At 33.0% G+C, this 21,710-nt stretch overlaps 2 protein-coding genes across 2 annotated transcripts; one reads left to right on the top strand and one right to left on the bottom strand.

Annotated features, from left to right (window-relative positions):
* Window positions 1-389: 389 nt before the first annotated feature.
* On the top strand, window positions 390-8,566 carry LOC127735379 (PC-esterase domain-containing protein 1B-like). The gene is made up of 5 exons (XM_052245544.1): window positions 390-430; window positions 1,232-1,319; window positions 2,596-2,675; window positions 3,432-3,667; window positions 4,928-8,566. Exons 2-5 carry the CDS (start codon window positions 1,244-1,246, stop codon window positions 6,048-6,050), a joined length of 1,515 nt encoding a protein of 504 aa, XP_052101504.1. The 5' UTR covers window positions 390-430; window positions 1,232-1,243; the 3' UTR covers window positions 6,051-8,566.
* Window positions 8,567-10,073: 1,507 nt separating this feature from the next.
* LOC127735384 (uncharacterized) lies at window positions 10,074-15,349 on the bottom strand. Its single transcript, XM_052245550.1, has 4 exons — window positions 15,191-15,349; window positions 11,710-11,875; window positions 10,861-11,057; window positions 10,074-10,293 (listed from the first exon to the last, which is right to left on the bottom strand). The coding sequence occupies exons 1-4, from the start codon at window positions 15,332-15,334 to the stop codon at window positions 10,123-10,125; spliced, it is 678 nt and encodes a 225-aa protein (XP_052101510.1). The 5' UTR covers window positions 15,335-15,349; the 3' UTR covers window positions 10,074-10,122.
* Window positions 15,350-21,710: the final 6,361 nt, after the last annotated feature.

Here is a 21,710-nt window from a genome sequence, read left to right as displayed (position 1 = left end):
GGTCTGGATATGGGGTTACAAAATAGAGAATAAGGACCCCCTTCCCCAAAAAAGAGATTAGACTAAGAGAGCCCTTTAAACGTAGAGAATCTATATATATATATTTTTATATATATATCCTATTCGAAAAGAATAACGGCCAACTATAAGAAAACAGAAATCTCGACAGAAATCATTATGAAGATCCTCACAACTGGGAACAGTATATCTATGTTCCTGCTCACAAGTAGTTGAAATATCTAGGTCAAATATTTCGTCAAATATGTCAACTTCTGGACTCCCTTTGTGCAGGTCCATTGACCAATAAAACTGTCCACTCCTGAGAAATATGAAAAAGCAGCGAGGACAGTTTTGGGAAAGTCAGTCAAGTTTTGTACGCTTCTCTCCCCATTCCTAACTCGTCCATAAGAGGAAAACGAAAAGAAAACTGGTAAAATGCATTCTAAAATTGGATTGTTAAGTGTTAACAAGTAGATACAGGGTATTCATTACTGCAAAAACAACCAAAGTATACACTAAACCAGGCAAGATAACAGATCTTAAGGTTCAATGTAATACAATGTGAAAATGAGGGCCATGTTCAAAGGTAATCCCTTATGGGATTTTGAGTCCAGAGAGATTTTCTGATTTGGCCGCCTTAACATTATGCCAAACCAGAAAATCGCTCCGTTCTAGGAATCCCAAATGGGATTAGTTCACAGCCACTTGTTTCATACTATTAGGAGGTCTTTACCATGGGATGAAACAAGTGTCTAATGGGTTGTGTTTTAAACCACAGGATATGATTCATTTGAAAAAAATTAAAAAAGATTTTGTTTTATCAAATTAAGATGTGTTCCCGCTTGTGATTCTGAGTTCAGAGCAATTGTCTGATTTTGGCATAATGTACATTATACATTCCGTTTTGTTTACCGAACTTGAAATAGAGTGGACAAGTTTTTCATTGTTTAGTTGTTTCAAGATCCTTGAATGAATTCTGATTCTCTATGAGCAAAGAAAGGATAGGTACTGTATTTAATATCCAATCCAGCATAAACCAGTTCATGTGATCCAGTGATAGTAAATACATATTTTACGAAATCTTTTTGAAAAAAAAATGTTTGTGAATTAGTGAAATTGTTCATCACTGACAAGTGCTTTTTCTCAAATGATTTTTTGTGAAAATGTCCACAATCTTACAAATATAACATACATTCATATTCCATTAAAGTTATGTTTATCTTTGTTTCAGGTGACTTGAGTGATGGCAGCCATCTTTCTTCAGAAGGATGCACAAGAGTTGTTAAAAAACAAATACGTTATAGTTATGGGAGGATCAAGTAAGTGTATATTCAATGATTGTTTGGTTGATGTTTGCGCTACGCTGCCTCAGCACAAGTATTTATATTCAAAGTTCTTTTAATTCCAATGATAATTAATGATAAATACTATAGGCATATTGTTATTTGTTCCAATTTGTCAGAATGCTCCTTAGTGTAATTAATAACCTACAAAGGATATAAAAATCATAATCATGATTATAATTTCAACAACAAATGTGCAAAACCACTTTTATTGTTGCAAAAACATTTTGAAATTGCAACATTATTGTGTTTACCGATATATATATATTGACAACACCAAAGTTTAATTTGTATTGCACCGCATGCAATACCAGGGACTATTGAATTATGTGCAATATCAGGGATAAATTCTGTTGCAACAATATATATGGTTACGTATTAAATTTATAATGTAGTCTGAATGATGTTATGGATACACGTATAACAAAAAAGTAAAATAACAAAAATACCAAATTCCAAGGAAATTCAAATCGGAAAGTCCCTTATCAAATGGCAAAATCAAAAGCTTAAACACATCAAACAAATGGAAAACAACTGTCATATTCCTGACTTGGTACAGGCAAAATAACATATTTTTTGTCAAATAATACAATCACGATAAATTGATCTTTCAAAACAAGTGCAAAGAATGCTATTATGAATCTTCTATGATAACACTATATTTGTTACTGATCCAAAAATAAAATTAAAATTGTTTGATGTTGCCAACCTACCCGAAAAAATTTAAAGAGACAAATCGTTTCAAATTTTTTTATGCCCCCGATGTAGGTCTTTCCGTCAGTCCGTCCCATTTTCGTTGCAAAGCCTCGGACACATTTTTCTTTTATTTTAAAATTTTTTTTCATACTCTATCATCCTTTTCTTGTCTAAAGCATGTAACTAATGTTGGTGGCCAAAAAAAAAAATAAAATCCCTACCTACCTACCCAACTACATACAAGGCATGGATAGGCAACATCAAACAAAGAATTTGTTAAGGGTGGCGCTGCATATGAGTGTTGCAATTGAGTACTGTGGATTCTTTATTTTCCTGGGTCCCAATTTTTCGTGGATTGAGAAAAAATTGTATTTTTGTTGATATTTCATTTCTAGGTTTGAACAAGACTTGCTTACAAGCCTATTGAAAATTTATACATCATTGAACATTTAGATATGTGGTTTTCCTATACCAATGAAAGTATGAAAATTGATACACCACAAATAATAATGAATGCTCAGTATCCATTATTCCCCAAGTTTTTTTCTATTTACAGTTCAGCGATCCATTTACAAAGACTTGATCAGACTTATACAAGGAAACACTTTTCTTACTGATAATCTTCTTAGAATGAAGGTAAGATTAAATGTACAATAAAAAATTTAATCACAAGGTAGTGTCAAAAATCAACGACAAGAGCAGCGAACTAGTTAAGGAATAACTGACTTATCTTTTTATGAATGCAGACATAAAACCATGATTTGATAATTGTAAAATCTAAGATTGTTGTTGGTAAGTATTAAAATTCATTACAGTTATACATGGTCTAATGCAATGACTAATGAAGCATGTTCAATGAATTTTTAGATAGAGATAAGATCTTGGATCATGTAGAGCCTTACGACAGTTAAACCATTAGACTTCGGATAGAAATGTAACACTTTTTGGTTGTATATATGTGAAAATTTACAATCTACAAAAACAAGATCTGTAGTCTCTAAGCAAAGGCAAATCCAAAATAGGTACAAATAATACAAATTAGAAAAAGACTACCTGTCAATAATGGCTGTCATTGCATATCAACATATAATATACAGAATCATATGCTAAAACCAATCTTTAAATTAAAATAATACCATTTTCAAAAATGATGAGCCTGACTGTACTTACAAGTATCCCTGGTTTCAGTAAATTTTTAGAACTTTTTATTAAATATTTTGGTAATTTAGAAGTATGGAACTCAGTTCTAAAGTGTGATTTATCATAGGTATTGTTTCTTTGTTCACGAATTTTGAAAACTGAATGAATGAATTTGACGAATATATACCTGAAATTTAGAAGAGTTCTAAAAGTGATTTTTTCTGAAGCTAAATATACTTTATATTTTTCCAGGGGGAAGATTCCTGTTTACGTGATAAACTATTAGATGGAGGAATGAGAGGAGCTGACAAGAAAGGAATAGGTTACAGAGAAGTGAGACAGTACCAGACAGATTTCTATTTCCTACAGTTTATCTTTATGACAAGATCTTACAATAGTTATATAGAGTCAGTTATAAACAAGTTGGCTTCAGCAGAACAGAAACCAGATGTAATCATTGTTAATTCATGTCTCTGGGATATAACAAGGTATTTGTATTCTACTTTTAAAAAAAAACTGTGGTCTAAATATAAAACTGATATATTTTATTGGGCACATACATAAACAAGACATGAATAGAATTGATGCTAGCTTTAATTTTCATTGATTACATGTATTAGATATATAGTTGGGGGAAAACTGTAAATTTTTATTTTTTTTTTTTACTATCAGTAAGATACTAATGGCAAACGTTTGATTAGATTTTGGACTGAATACAGCAAATGTTTGACACTTACAATCATCTGATGGTAGCTAACAAATCATTTGCAATGGTAAAAACCTCATGCCAAAGTGTAATTCTTAATAGTACAAAACAAACACTTTAACAAAATACAAAAATAATAAATATGAAAGGTTTTTTTTTTGAAAAAAGGGACAAAAACTGCTGTATGGTATTGTTTTGCAGATTTTAAGACATAGGGATGCATATCCAGTATATTTTGTATAAAGGTTTATATTTCAGAATGTAGAAGAGCTGGCTTATTTATGTATGGTATACTTAATCCTTATTGTCAAATTTCCATCTGGAATATGCTCTTTTTCTTTGACCTCATTTTCATATTTCAATAACCACTTACTTATCCTGAACATGCATGCAGTATTTGCCACTGGACATAAAGCAAACAACAATCAATCAATGAAAAATATTTACAAACCGATTTCCTTCAAGTGTACCTCATGGTCAATGAAAACTAAAGCTAGAATTAATTCTTTTCATGACTTAAAAAATGTTTTTTTTTTTATCACAAGATTTTTCAGTTATTATGAGTAATAGGTACATGGAATCATTTCAAGGTAAAAATATCCTTCTGACGGTTAATCCTTCCTGGACTACATTTTCATGGTTTATTGATCAAAGTTAAGTTTTCTTAGCTGGATCTGTTTGTTTAACTCTTATTAATTGTCAGTAAAAACATATTTTGTAGAAAGTACACTATTAAGGGAGATAACTCCATTAAAAACATATAAAATGTTCATCAGGTTCCTTATAAGCTCACCTAGCCTAGTAGGCTATGTGACCCTTTACCATCACTTAGGGTCTGTCTTGGTACATTGATTTGTCAAGTGTACATCATCCATTGTTCACATTTTCAAAGATCAAATTCATCTCTTAAACAATTGAACCAATTTCAACCAAACTTAGGGTAACTGATCCTTAGAGTATCTAGTATATAGGCATTGTCACTCCAATCAGCAAAAGAGGTTGGTTTAGGAAAATCTAATGTTTTTTTTATTTTTTATTTTAGATATGGTAAAATACCAGTACCTGAGTATAAACAAAATCTGCATAAACTTTTCAAAAAGCTGAAATCTGATTTACCAGAGTGTCTTGTAATATGGAATACAAACCCTGCTATATCTCATAATCCTAAAGGAGGAGTATTTATACCAGGACTGGATTATTTGAAGGACTCAATGGAGTTACATGTCTTAGAGGCTAATTACTACGCATCTAAGGCTGCCGTGGAGTACGGCCATGATGTCATTGACCTCCATTATTTCCTGCGTCATCAAATTCATCGACGTGCTGAAGATGGCATTCATTGGGATATGACAGGACATCGTAGGATAACAAACTTAATCTTGTCTCATATTGCTCAAACATGGAATGTAAAAATGCCAAAGCATATTAAAATACAGATGGACGATAATGGCAATGAAATAAATGAGAATTCACAATCTAATAACACCGAAAGTCGTGAGGAAACTGAAAAAATCAAATTTAAAAGTATTTTTGATGTTGAAAAGAAAGAAACAGAAAAAATGAAACATGATGATATTGTTGAAGTAGAAGTACCAGCAGCTAAAGATAAGAACAAACCCATACCAAATGCAACAAAACCAGAAACTTTCAAACCAAAGTCAGCTAGAATAAAAAACAATAAAAAGAAGCGCAGACGAGGAAATCATTGGCAAAATGACAGGCACAGTCCAGTGCCTTCTATGCATAACGATAATGTTCAAGTATTTAACTATAATCATCAGCCACAGCATGTACAGCATGCTAATTTCAACTTCCTGCCAGCCAATCAGATACAGCAAAATCCCTTTGTTGCATGTCTTAACCCATTTCATAATCCTCCAATGCAATCAAATCAATTTCATCATGCTCATGCACAAAACATGGTTCATGCACAAAACATGGTTCATACACAAAACATGGTTGGAAATCCATTTCAGAATCAAAACTTGAGGAATAATGCATTTCAACAACAAGACTTCAGAAATGACAATTTTCAGATGTTAAATTTTGACAATGGTCAGTGGCAACCCTATCAGGAGGAAGAGTTATCCCATGAGCATTTTCAAAATCATTCAGAACTTAACAGGTTCAATCCATATGGTAGGGGAAGAGGTCCTATGTATTAAATGATATGGACGATTTTCCATCATGCAAGAAAGAATCATTGAACAAAGTATCCCATGTTCACATCGAGTCAAATACTATAGTGATAACATCTTAAAGTATATACATGTAGCATTGCTGGAAAGGAATATTTCAAATTTTGAAGTAAACTTTTGTACAGTGTATATATCAATTGTATTCCAGTTTTTGATTGGTCTTTTTATTCACTGTATATTAGAAATGTTCATAATGAGATTATAATAAACAAGGTCAAAAGAAAAGGAAAGAAGTTTTACTTAATCACATATGTAATCAATACTACAGATAGCATGTAATTTTATAGAATTAATTGTATCCATCTCACATTTCGCTGTAGTTGTATTATATAGTACAACACTGCACAGCAACAGTTGGAGCTGTCTGATGAACATTGTTCTCTTGGTATTTCAACTTGGAGCATTTGTGTAAGTCTTTGTCTTGTAGAGATATCAAATAGTGTATTTTGATGCTCTTTGTTTCCATTATTATATTTTTCTACAAAGAAGTTCACAAAAATGTGTTGTAAAGGACTACACCTAAATAAAGTATTTTTTTCTTAAATCATTTCAGACACTTAGGTTTTAAATCCATGAATTCAACTGCAACACCTGTTTTTAGAAATTTCAAAAAGATTAAATTTATCCCGAAATGGGGTGAAATATTTCAAATTTTGCTTTTACAGGTAAAAAAAATATGAAAATATTTCGTGAGGTTAAATTTTTTTTTTTTTTTTTTTTTTTTAGTAAAATGTCATTTAAAAGAAAGTTCACACGTTGTTATAATTTGCTTGATGTCCTCCTACTGAAAATTCAAATGATAATGAACTTACATTGTGTATGCATTTTCAGACCAGTTGCCAAATGCAGCCATATTGTAATTGTATACTTCAGTAGAAGTATTGTTTATTACATTCATGCAATTTGTTTTTATACTGTTATGTTTTTACCAATGTTCCTAACGTTTCATATTGATTAAATGAAATAAAATAAAATTGCATTACTGTACTTTTCAGGGTAATAAAAATATTAGCATGGATTAGCTGTTTTTTGTCTCACCACAACAAAATTGTGAAGTCAGGACATAGGTGTACTGTATTTGGCATCGACAGCATTAACAATATGTTAAAGTTATGTGATTAGGTCTAATGGTTAGTGAATGATTTATGGCATGCAGTTGTATTAGCATTGGTACATCTCATTTCCCTCTTTACTCTCAGTCATTGTTTATTGACTTTGAAAGATCTGTGTGTAGTTAAAATGTTAAAGTGTTGTTTTTTTTTTTATTTCAACATTTGCAATATACTATCAAAACTACATGCAGGCAAGACATCTCTGTGTCAATAGTTTGTTGAATAGTTTGTTCGTTTTATGGATTAATCATCATTTTATTTAAACTAGTCACACAATAAGTGTGTGTTGCATCATAGTCCTGCTACACATACAAAAGAAATATTTTAGTGTTTTATCACTGTTTCTTTCTGATACACAGATATATGATTAACAGAGAGTGTTCAAAAGAAAGTGGAGGGATTTCCTTTCAAGAATTAAAAAGTTCAAAGTGATCTAGTTAAGTGTCACTGTCACAAATTGTGTGTACAGTGGTCTTTTATGGAATTATTTGTTATCCTTTTTATACGACTGCAAAAAAAATTTGCGGTCGTATATTGGTATGACTGCGTCGTCGTCGTCGTCCAAAGACAAATTAGTTTTCGCACTCTAACTTAAGTTTAAGTGAATGGATCTCTATGAAATTTTACCATAAGGTTCAATACCACAAAAGGAAGGTTGGGATTGATTTTGGGGGTTATGGTACCAACAGTTAAGGAATTATAACTTCCAGACATAACTTGTGTGTAAGTGAATGGATCTTTATGAAATTGTACTACAAGGTTCCATATCACAAAGGGAAAGCTGGAATTGAGTTTGGGGGTAATTGCCCAAAACGTTTAGGAATAAGGGGCCAAAAATAAGCATTTTTCTAGTTTCCAGACAATAACTTGTGTTCAAGTGTATGGATCTCTCTGAAATTGTACTGCAAGGTACCATACCACAAAAGGAAGGCTGGGATTGAGTTTGGGGGTGATGAATCATAAGGGGGTTCAAAAATTTGGGGGAGGGATTTTTTTTTCTTTGAAATTTTCCATTTTAAATTGGTTATTTCTGATTTATATATAAAAGCAAATAATAATGATATGGTTTGAATAGGTAAATTAAAAAATTTTAAGTTCTTAGACCATATTCATTCTGTGTCAGAAACCTATGCTGTGTCAAATATTTAATCACAATCCAAATTCAGTGCTGTATCAAGCTTGAATGTTGTGTCCATACTTGCCCCAACTGTTCAGGGTTCGACCAGCGGAGCATTTTATTTTTTTATGCTTTATATTATTTGCATAATCTGTATGATAGAAGATAATGTTACTAATGTTACCTATTGATACAATGAAATAAAATACAATGTATTACCATACTTTTCAAGGTAATAAAAGCATATGCATACAGCAGTTGTTTTGAAGTCACTTTTCAAAGATCTTTCCTGAAATGTGAATCTAAATCTTTCAAATTTACGAGAAACATATCCTGTCCAAAGATCCCTAATTTTGCTTATAGTACAGAATACATATAGTTCTGTGAAAACTCTTATCTGAACTGCCAATATACAAATCCATGGAAGGCCCTAAAGACATTTCTGTTTTGTTTAGACATTAAAATTGATAAAATGGTCCTCATTTTCAATTTTCTTATTTGACACTACGAGACAAAATATTTTCAAACAATTAATAGAGAATAATAGGGTGCTAAAATATAAAGAATAGAGAATAACAGGCAAAATTTATAAAGAATAGAGAAAATGGCTTAAAAAACTCAAGAATACAGAATTGAAGGATCCCCATCCAGACCCTCTATTATTGTGACAGCGTGCTTGCCTGGGGTGCTGGAGGCTGTGGGTTAGATTCATGTCCTGATCAAACCAAATTCTTGGATATTAATATTTTCTGCTTCTCCACACTCGGCATTAAGGGGAAAGTGCAGATTCGCTGGCTCAGTCAGAATAATGTATTGAGGTAGGGTGACATGTCTTCCTCTTGATTGTTACCTTGTTATCTTGTACGTTAAAATCCGACTTGTGTGTCAGTCAAGTACAAAGTATGGTTAACATGTTCTTGAACCACCAGAGACCATGTGATATTTGCCACTGGATGTTAGATACCAATTCCATCCATCCTCAATTAGCTAAAACATGCAGTTCTGAACGATATGTGTAAATGACTTTTTATCAGTCAAAAAAAAGTTGAGAAAAGTTCTTATGAAGTTATGATAGTAATTTGACCACGTATTATGGGTTCAATCGGTAACATTTAGTAACTTTTATGCCAGATATGTAAGTTGGGTGAAAAGTATCGTGTTTAATGATAGTACAATAAATAAGGAAAGTCACGGTATTTTGGTCTATTTTAAGATAATAAGGCAGTAACCCAACAACATGAGTCAAAATCATCGAAATCAAAATAAGATGTGGTATAATTGCCAATGAGACAACTCTCCACCAGAGACCAAATGACGTAGACGTTGGCAACTACAGGTTACCATACGGCCTTCAACAATGAGCAAAACCCATATCGCATAGCAAGCTATAAAAGTCCCCGAAATGAAAAATGTAAAACAATTCAAGCGAGAAAGCAAACAACCTGATTTATGTACAAAACAATAAACAAAAGACAAATATGATATACAACAACAATTGACAACCAATGAATCCTGACTTGGAAAGTCGGAGTATATATGTATAAAATATAGGGCTAAAACAGTGGAAAGCAGCAAACTACAATGCAAGGCAAACCTGACATTGACTTGATTCGACAATCAATTCTATTTTCTGTAGGGTACATGCACCTCACATCCGCATTTCTCATTTGTCTTATTTAATGTAATAGCACACTAGTAACTTTGTACCAGTATAAGTGCATCCATTTTTATAACGGAAACAAGAATACCTCGATTCATCAGTAAGATTTATTTCTAGCAAGCATACATATCGAATGTGACTATTATAATGTTAGATTTGTTTTGGGACACAAGATTGCAAGTAAGTGTAAGATTCGTAAACGCCTTCTCTCTCTCTTCCTGGACTTAAAATTGTTCCCACGGCATGCACACTCTTATATTTGTATTTGACCTCTTGAACTCTCTGAAGAACCTGCGACGGAGTCAGGGCCCCAGGTACATCCTGCAATTAAAAACTGTAGTATAAGTAAATGGGTATTTTAGATCATAGGTAGGACATTGTAGCCCCTTACAAGCAGCCTTCACGAAATTTCTCAGTTCAATTTAAAGGACTGATGCATATTTGTAATTTTAGAACATTTCTTATTCATTGGATCCCACTCTTCAATTTATAGCGTTGAAAATAAAACTCCTACAAATCATCTTCCTATCATTGTCAAATCTGGATATAAAAGGTTATTGAAAAAAAAAATTGTGTTTCAGTGACTTTTTATAATATCTTTGTGTTTGTCATATGAAAAAATAGAAGTTCACATAGTTATGTTCAATTCGTGTGAAGTCATTAATTCATCTGAATTGCCATATTTGTTGGAAATTTAACTTGAACATGCCTTAAACTCGATTTGGTACAATAAGTTTTGAGTTTTCGAACATATTTTTTTCAGACACCTGTCTAATTAAGCCAATTGCTACACGGAAATATATTTAAATCCGCTTCATTTTTGTTTGTTGAATATTAGTCTCATTGACAATCATACCACGTCTCCTGTGTATTTTATACATGTATCACCTGTTTGTTTGCAACGATGAGAAGTTGTAGGTTTTGTGTCCTGTTTTTCTCGGAAAACTGTGACAGTGCTATCTTTGCTTCCTCTATCCTCTGGTGATTAGCAGCATCCACTACATACACAATAGTCTTTGCTTTGAATTCTTTAAGAAATTCAGACCAGTATAACCTGGCTTTGATCAAACCACCACCAGCACCGACTAAAATTTAGATGAAAAGAACTTCTTTAGATAGAAATTTTATATATTTGTGTGTCGCATTCACTAGACAATAACTATGATTTTATTCATTTTTATTTGCGACTTGAGGTAAAAAATGTTCAAAACAAGATTTTCGCTGGATGCACTTAGTAACCATCCCATGGATTCATATTTGCAAGCACCAAGAAATGCTATTGTAAGTGTCTCAGTATCAGATCTCGCAAGCAAAACCTAGTGTAAGTCAATGAAGCATGAAACATAGATCAGAGTGACCTACTTCTGGTGCGAGGCTTGAATACAACCTATGATACTTCCTTGCACAAAGCATTATGATTAAAGTTCATCTGAACTTATAACTTGATCAAAGCTAATCTCGGTGAAAAACTTATTTAAAAACCATGCACCAACAGCGAAATATGCATGGGTCAAGTGACTTTTTATTTCATGGCACATAAATGCATTTTTAATACACAATCAATTAAAATTATATGTCAAACATTTTCGTAGAACTGGCTACTGTCACGCATAAGCTAATAATAGAATATTTGTCTGGTATCCACTTCTAAAAGATATTTCTTTAGAAAATGGGGAAATTAAAACTCACTGATACAAGTGGCTAAGATAGCCAATAGCGTGAAGAGCAACAACTTACTTTCATACAAAGAATATTCTACATCTCCAATGGTTCTCCTGATAGAATTTACTCCACTGGTTGGCTGAGGGTAAGGAATCTGGTGACGGGATTCTCCTAGGGACTGTAGAAAGCAGGTCTTTCCACTACCATCGAGCCCAATAATAAGAACTAATAGCTTCTTGGACTGTAATATATTTTAGATCAATAGACTAGTTTTGTTGAGAATTCAAGACGCCTCTCTCATTGAAAATATTTGTTTGTTAAAAAAAATGTCGAGGCTCTAAGTTAGATCCTATAATATAAATAATAATTTGAAAGTTGATTTTGATAATATTGAATACACAGGAGTAAGAGTTTGTATTTGGAAAATGTGATCATAGCAAACAGTAAAAAATCAAAATAGTCCACAGATATTAAAAGCTGAATATTATACATAATGAAGTAAATAAATGACATGTAGGATGATATATCTTGGTGCACTATAACGACTCCAAACGCAGCAAACTTAACCTAATGTGTCATTTTTTACATTGTTATATACCGGTATTATTATATACCTCTTATCAGATACTAAATGTAAGAAATGTAAATGCGCATTCAATGAAAAATCAGTAAAACTTTATATATCCTTTACCACATTTTCTGGTATCAAATGAAGCTTTATGTCTGAAAAGAGATACATCTTATAATAATAAAGCAAACTTTGAACAGGGTAAATCATGTTGTTAAAGACTGATATTACACGTGAGGAACCATTTCTGATAGATAGACTTATTTTACAGTTTACATTTACAGACAGTCTTGGCTTTAAATTTTTTTGACATGATAAATTTGTAAACTTTCATGGGATTGTTATGAAACTTGGACAGAAGCTAATCTTCAAGACCATGAAATAGCATATAAAGAAATAAATAGATTTTTTTTTAAATTCTGTATTTTACTGTTAAATTGACTCACGTTTTAAGTCAATATTACACTTTTACACTGACAGCAGCAATCGCAGGCGAGACATAAGGTTCCGCGGAACCCCTTACGAATTTTATACTGTAACTGTGATATTTGCGCACTCAAGATGCATTGACCATATACACGTTAGCTTTATACGGTCACTGGCTGTATAAAGCCGTGTTTGTGACGTTGATAATTCGTTTCCGTAGAGTTTATCCATGACGTCGCATTTTGGCGGAGGTTTCACGTCGGATCTTCCACTTCAAATTCAATATTGTTGATTTTTATCCCAAAAAAATGTATATTGTCTCAATTGGCCTGAGTCAGCATTTTGTTTGTTCGAACTGAATTACAAAAATAGGAGATGTGGTATGTTAACTTCTATGTCATCTGGTCTCTGGTGGCAATCATACCACATCTTCTTCTTTTTGATATTTATGATTGCCATAGAGACAGCTATCCACCGGAGTTCAATGACGCCGGAAGATATAAGCATATTATATAGGTTACCGTACGGCCTTCAACAATGAGAAAAAAACTCATACCGTAAAGTCAGCTATAAAAGACCCGACCTGGAAGCAATTCAAACGAGAAAACTTACGGCATAATTTATAACAATTTACAAAAAACAAATATGACAGATATGAACCAACGACAAACAGGCACATACAGAATTCGGCGGGGCTAAACATGTTTGTGAGCGCTCAATTTAACAACCCTACCCAAAGCTAGGACAGTAGTATACAGCACAACATAAGAATAAACTGTAACAACCAGTTACAAATGGCTTAACTCGAATAGATCGGTACGATGTACACAAAATCCAACAAACAACTAACATATAAACAAAAGACACAAAGCACAGATATAAGAGTTGAAAGCTTGTTCAAAGCCAATTACAACGAATCAATAAATCATGTTCTCCCAGGCTAAAGCTTTCTGTTTGGTGTGAGCCAAGGCTCCGTGTTGAAGGCCGTACTTTGACCTATAATGGTTTACTTGTACACATTGTGACTTGGATGGAGAGTTGTCTCATTGGCACTCATACCACATCTTCTTATATCTAGTACCAATCTATCTACAATTGGTTGTCGGAATGATCCCTACTGACCTTTTTAATACGCAGAGACAGTGAGATAAACCAGTGGAATACAACATTTTTTAGTTGGTGGATAACAAAAGAGCACGCTTCTGCATTTTATATTTATTAGCTCTATTTAAACGGAATGATATCAATCAGTGGGGTAGGAGTAGGCTTATAAAGGGCTGAGGCATTTTTTTAAATAATAAGCGCAAAAAAAAAAAATGATATTCTCGTTAGTCATATAGATAGTTTAAAAGTAAGCTGGTGTACTCTTTTTCATTTTTTATTTCAATATATTTTGTCGAAGTGTGTGCGTGTGTGTGAGTGTGTGTGAAAAGGGAAGGGCAATAAACATAGTTTTACCCCTATTTATTTGGAAAGTTGGGAGCAATTGGCCTCCTTGTCCCAATTGCTACGCAAGAGTCAATAGCGAGTGTATTATTACAGAGAATAGGTGGTGGAAAAAGTGCAAGATCAAAATGATTTCTCAACAGAATTCATTTTAATGGAAAAGTCGACCTCAGCTCTCATATTTTAAATTATTAAATGACTGCTTTTTGCTTTTTATTTTTTTGGTCTTCCCTATATTTAGAAATGATAAAGACATAAATGGAGAAGTCCATGGGACACAGATGATACCCCCGCTTGCATATAACGTTATAAAAGGGCATAACTCGAGAACCGTGTAAAAGTGACGCCACCCACATTCGAACTTGATCTGTGTTTTGTGGTAATAAGCATCGTGTTTAAGTTTATCAACATTTGGTTGAGGCAAACTAAAGTTAGAGAACGGAAACCAATTTCGGGACGTGTGTACGTCCAGACGTACGGACGGACAAGGGTAACACTTAATGCCCCCTCCGGTGACGGCGGTGTCATAACAATGCGGAAGTTCTTCTCAAAGGTTTTTTTCAAAAATCTATTTAGGGTTCGGCATTTCCTTTAAATGAAGAGGAATGATTGTTTTAGGCGGGAAATCGAGAAAGAGCTGAACAGATAAGTGAACCATAAGAAAAATGTAACAATATCCTGATTAAATATTCAGTTATTATAAATTCAAACGCACAAGGAGTACAATAGTAGAATCAAGCCATATGAAAAATGTGCTCTTACCCGCTTAAAAAGAAAACAAAAAAAGAAAATTAAACATAATTATGTAAGCATTTTTTTGTTATCGCAACATGCAAGAATATAAGTAGACGAATACATTACAAGTATGTAGCTATATACCGGATAGGAAAATACTTGATTTTGCGGCTTTAAAGTATTGTAAAGTATGTTCCATTTTAGCTATATTTAATTTTGATCATTGGAACCAGTTTTGAAACACACAGATCGACTGCATGCCCTGTACAACTGACTGATTAGAATGAGCCATGATGATAAGTCACTTCCTACAGGAGGAATTGTTGAAATTTTAAGATATGAAAATAGATGTTCAATGATTTTCCAAGTGTATATACAAACCGGTGAACCAGAGTGTTTTATTCTCTGGAAGTATTCATCTTCAAATCTCCACCATTTCCATATTCTGTACAATCCATATGCTGCAACTGTAATTGCAGCTGCTCCTACAACAAACTTATCACTAAAAAGCCACTCGTACGACATTATAGATGCTCTAAAATGCAGGGACTACTACGTTACCATAGTGCGTTGCTGTGCTGTGATTGTCTTTTTTTGTCCATGCGTTGTGATTGGTGCGTTGCGAGTGTCAATAGTGTCTGTGTGTTGTGATTAATGTGTTATCATTATCTTTTGTGTCCATGTGTTGTGAATGTCTATTGTGTCTATGATATTTGAAATTATTAAGATACGAAGGTTCCAACTTCCTCTCGCAAAGTTGAAATTAAGTAGACGAATTTGGCCATTACCTTTTAGTCATATAGCTCCTAATGATTCTACGTATTTTTATATCCCTAAGTTTCATTTTTGTTTAGGTTTACTTCGGACGCACGACATCTATAAAGCGTTAAATACATCGTGTAAGATTAAGTCGTTATACCTGTTTTATTTCCTTGAATATTTTACGCACATAGGTTGGACTTTTTGTTTACTCGACGACGACAGTCTTTCCTATGAATGATTAACTTAGAGGTAGTGCCAATTTTCCAAGAATTTTTAATCTTCACAAAAATGATGAAGTTCACTGATGTGTGTAGTATGGATGATGCTGAAACTATAGCATAGCGTATTACTAGACGTATGACCAAATTTTAAATGCAAAAAGATAGTTGAAAGATTACAATTTTGATGGAATGTAAGCAAATTTAGTATTAATCCAGAAAATGTGTAAGACCGGACATTTTTAACCAAAACCAAAGTTGAATTTGAAGTAAAGCTCAAAATTATTTTCCGATACAAATAATATATATTGTTCATTTTGTTTAAAGAGTTCGAAACATTACAGATAGACAGTTCGATACTTTATTCTCTGAAACCAATTAACAAAGGTGCATAATTGAAATAAATTCAAAATTTACAATATCATAGCAGCAATATGTAACACTGAATAAAAGAATAACATCTGAAGTTATTGAATTACGTAAAAAATGTTTTAAGTATATTATATGTCATAAATCAAATCAAATCAAATCAAATAATTTTATTGGTGTAAATTCCAATACAGGAATGATACCAGCTGACATTTACAAAATACAAATACAAAAACAGACAAAAATAAACAAAAAAACAAATATACAGAGATATGTTTTCTCAATGATAAGAGACACATATTTTATATCTACATTGCGTGGAGGTGTTATTCATACTATATTATCACTTCAAGTTATTACAATAAGCTTTAATACTACAACAGTTCTTAACAACATTATGTTTGCTTTAAATGAATGTTCGAATCATACATATCGCTTATTCCAGCTACACATACAGTACAAATGTCAGTATCATTACTTTTCAAAATGAAACTAAATTTATCTTGTTCAGACATATGAACAAAAGATGGAACTATATCACTTAAATTACAAAAGAGTATACTTCTATTAAATTCTAACGCTTTACATTTAATGAGGAAATGGAAGTCATCTTCAATTCCATCCTTGCAAAGTGGACAAATTCTCTGTTCTAAAGGTGTTCTAGTATATCTACCAACTTCTATTAGTAATTTGCTATTACTAATTCTAATTTTTACCATTTTAGAAATAACATTTTTGTTAAGGTCCAGTAGGAGATATTTTTCAGCTAATTCGTAATTATTTTTAACTTTGCGATACGTTCTTAGTTTATTACCATGACTATCTTTATTAAAGTCACAAAAAAGAGCTTGTTTCCAGGATTTTATGAATTCCTCCTCTAATTTCTTCTGAACTGAAAAAAGTAATTTTGTCTTTGACATAGTATTTTGATTTTCCCAAACATGCTGAAAACCAAGTTTACCTAATAACACTTTTATTTTACTACAAAAACCATTAGACATGTTAAAGTTTTCACTGTATGCTTTCTTTACCATACTCTCGCTATTCATATTAATGATATGAATCCAGAAATTAATTGTATTTTTAAGGGCTGACAATGAAAGTGGGAATAATCCTAATTCAGCAAGTACAGCATTATTCACAGCACCTTTATTTACACCCAATAAAAATTTAGCAAATTTGATTTGAATCTTATTTGGACTAAAGTTTGCATAGTTTGACTCGATGGTAGTATTTTGTTTCACTAAACTAACGGTAGCCCAAACTTCACTGCTATATAATAAAATAGGTTTAACACATGAATCAAAAAGCTTTAAATGTGGTAGTAAATTCATCTTTTCAGAATATAATAATTTTCTAATACAAAAAATAGCTTTGCTAGCCTTTTTAGATAACTGATCAATTGCTGTAGTAAAAGATCCAGATGGTTTAAAAATTATACCTAGATACTTGTATTCATCAGTCAGCTCTAGTAGTTTTCCATTATAATAGAAATTGTGTTTTTTAATAATTTTTCCTGTTTTATTGAATATTATAATCTTTGTTTTATTAAGATTGACAGATAGATTCCATTTATCACAAAACATATTTAATTTATCTAAAGCATTTTGCAGGCCAGATGCAGATTCTGATATTACTACTAGATCGTCTGCATAAAGAAGACAAGACACTTGTTTATCATCTAGGCATGCTGGATCACATTTGTGGTCAAACGTTTCAACCAGTTCATTTATATACAATGAAAATAATGTAGGGCTTAATATACAACCCTGTTTTAATCCTACACATGATGGAAATGTTTGTGTTAGTCCCTCTTTTAATTTTACAGAGAAAGAGACATCTTTGTTCATATCTTTTAAAATATTAAAAAAAGACCCTTTTATATTATATTTTAGTAATTTATGAAAAAGGCCATCTCTATTGATTGTGTCAAACGCTTTTCTTAGATCTACAAAACAAGTGTATAGATGTTTAGATTTTTTGAAGGTCTTGTCAATAAGAGTTTTTAATGTTAAAATGTGATCACTTGTTCTGCTATTTTTCCTAAAGCCTATTTGCTCCTTGTGTAATATATTGTTAGTTTCAAGGAAGTTCTCTAACCTGGTAGATAATATCTTTAAGAAAAATTTACTTAAACAGCTAGAAAGAGCTATACCCCTGTAGTTGGAAGGATCATTAAAACACCCTCCTTTAAATATAGGCTTAATGATGTTTTATCTCCATATAGAAGGAAAGATTCCACTTTTAAATATCAAATTAAAAATCAACACATATGTTTTAACTAATTTACCACATGACACTCTAATCATTTCGTTTGTTATACCATCACAACCAGCAGATTTTTTTTAACTTTAAGTCTTTTACAACCTTTAACACCTCCTTCGCAGTAATACTATCATTTAAACAATCATTATTACAATCAATACTACTAACATTTTCATCAAAATTATTACAATGTTGAAAATTCATTAAATTTTTAAAGTACTTCAACCATTCATCATGTGAAATATTGGAGCTAGGGTCTTCCTTCGCTTTGTCCTTTAATAAATTTACAGATTTCCAAAATTCCGAAGGATTGTTCTCGGATAGGTCATGTGATGTCGTTAATATTTAAATCCCGGTAGGTTTTATCAAGTTTCTGATTTTAACACTATAAATACAAGGTAAATTGATCCTACCTCTGTATTTAATTTTCATCATAGACACACAGACCCGCGTTTCGTCTACAAAAGACTTATCAATGACGCTCGAATAAAAAAGTTAAAAAGGCCAAATAAAGTACGAAATTGAAAAGCACTAACATTAACATCACAATTTCGTTTGAATGTCTGAGCGACCCACTAGAGGGAATTGGTTGTCATCCATAATTGTTGACGGTCAATTCATTTGACATGTGTTGTCACCCATCATAGAAAGCTATATAATAAATGAATATTTGTTTTTCATGTATAAAATTAGTACCATGAGCTATAGAAGGAGTAGAATATTTTATTCCAATTAATGGCACTAAAGGGCATACATATTTGACATGACAATAACATCAATAATTCGAAGTTAAAACAAATAATATTCAATAAAATCAAGTGAAATAAAATGTTCTTAGGTAAATATGTTAGCAGCTCTAGTTTTAATTATACCCATTGGCCAATGCAGGCTATATGATATATGAATGAAAGGAGATGAAGAATATACATCATTCCATGGGAAAACAACCCAATAAGATATATAATTTTATTCCGTTGGTGTCGGTAGTCGAATCTCGGAGTGGTATAAGTAGTTCATCTACTGTATCGCTAGCCTGTCAACACTGAGGTTGAGTCGGAGATCGAGCCCGCTCGTGGTGGGTGCATCCGATTCCAATCTTAATTGCCTAGGATCATTGGCGGATCCAAAGGGGGGGGGGGGGGGGGGGGTTGGAACCCCCCTTTTTCTTGACGATCAATGCATTTGAATGGGGACATATAGTTGGAACCCCCCCTTTATCCTGGGTTGGAACCCCCCCTTTAGAAATAGCTGGATCCGCCCCTGAGGATTGTCAGTTTTCCTCTCGAAGGTCGGTGGTTGTCTCCGGGCACACCGGCTTACTCCACCAATAAAACTGATCGTCATGATATAGCCAATAGTGCTGAAAGTGGCATTAAACACCAATAATCAATAAATCAATTAAATTTCGAGTGAATCAACCAACCTACGTTGCTGAAAAGTGTGGAACAAATACAATAATATACTTTAAAAGTATCCATCAGAATCAACGATCACACAGTACATTACACTGGAATTAATCATTTAAAATTACTATAGTTTGAATATAAACAAAAACTCAATGCTTCAGTGTGCCTTTTAGATTTGATTTTTGATTTTTGGTGTTTTAACGCCACTTTTAAGCACCGCTTTCGGGCTATTTCGTGGCGGCCAGTTTTTATTGGTGGAGGAAGCCGGAGTGCCCGGAGAAAACCACCGACCTTAGATAGGAAAACTGACAATCCTAGTCAATTAAGATTGGAGTCGAGTGCACCTGCATGAGCGGGGTTCGAACTCACAACCTCAGTGTTGACTGGTTAGTAATTACAGTAGTAATTACTTAGACCACTCGGCCACCGAGGCCCCTGCCTTTTAGAACGGGAAAGTTTATTATTATTCTATGAAAGTCATGTTTACAATTTCTGTCTGGAAAAAACTTTGCCCATGGTTGAATGAAGTAACAGTTGTACAGTGATTATTTTATGGCATTTGATGTCCAGTTTTTGAAATGTATTCGAATTCAAAGGTGCTCATGTAACCCCCCCCCCCCCCCCCCCCCCGTAATGATTAATTATCTTTGGAATAATAGCTATATATCACAGGAAAGAACTCACGCGGTTTGGATGCATCTACCTAGCTGTGAGTACAAATTCTCAGTATTTTTCATGGACAATACGAATATTCGCGGTGGGGGGAAACTTTAATGATTAACATATAAGTTATACGGCACATTAGCTGTGTTGTAATGTTTTTGAGTAAAATTTAGCTTTTCTTATAACAATATGAGTGCTCATTGTTATCGCTATTGCTAGCGCCACACCAGGTCTCTTAGATTGGACTCATTAACCCAGTGAATATAGCATTTTATCCATCCTTTCGAATAAACCAGGGTTTACGATGACCGAGGGTAAGTAGTTCATCTACTCTACCACTAGCCTGTAATCACTGAGGCTGTGGATTCGAAGGCCGCACGTACGTGGCAGGTGCTTTCGACTCCAATCTTAATTGATTGGGATGGCATTTTCCTGCCTAAGGTAGGTGGTTCTCTCTGGCCAATTGGGTCTTCTACCAATAAAAACTGGCCGCCACGATATAGCCAATAATGCTGAAAGTTGCGTTAAACACCAACAATCAATCAATCAACCAATCAAGAGAATAAACCCGTTTACAATGGAACAAGTCTTACAAGGTAGTCACAGCTAGAGTACTCATATTATACCAATGGAAGCAACAAAAAAAGTGACATGAAATCATATTACTTGTTAAGATTTACCTTTCTAATTAAGCCACTGTGATCTTACTAAACTCTTCACTGACGTGTGTTATTATTCATCTACGGGTGTCTTATTCCTTTCATCTAAGAATGGTCATACCAGAGACATATATATACACATGTGTATATATGTCTCTGGTCATACTAATAAACTGTCTGCCATAGCAGCTTATTCAATTAACCAACTTTTTACCCTTTTTCACTTCAATATAAAATTGTATCTGTATAGCAACTTAAAAAGAGTGTAATAAATCTTAGAGACCATCAAGTCAATAAACGAATAATAGAACTTGATTCTGATAAAATATTATATTTTAGCAACAGAACACATGTAGACAATATTTTGAATTGGAGTTAGCTTACTTTGCTCATATTTGTATATTTGTCGTTGAACTATTCCAAATAGATCCATACACCATGCACAACTCATGGAAGATATAGATACCAAGCTAGAAGGTTTATAAGGGTCCTATACTTACCTAATTAAAAGAAAAGAAAATGCATACTGGCTTGACAAAAATAAATATATAAAGACTCT

The sequence above is a fragment of the Mytilus californianus genome, unplaced genomic scaffold (assembly GCF_021869535.1).
Source record: "Mytilus californianus isolate M0D057914Y unplaced genomic scaffold, xbMytCali1.0.p SCAF_3, whole genome shotgun sequence".
Classification (NCBI taxonomy): Eukaryota; Metazoa; Mollusca; class Bivalvia; order Mytilida; family Mytilidae; genus Mytilus; species Mytilus californianus.
This window is presented reverse-complemented; position numbering and strand designations above follow the sequence as displayed.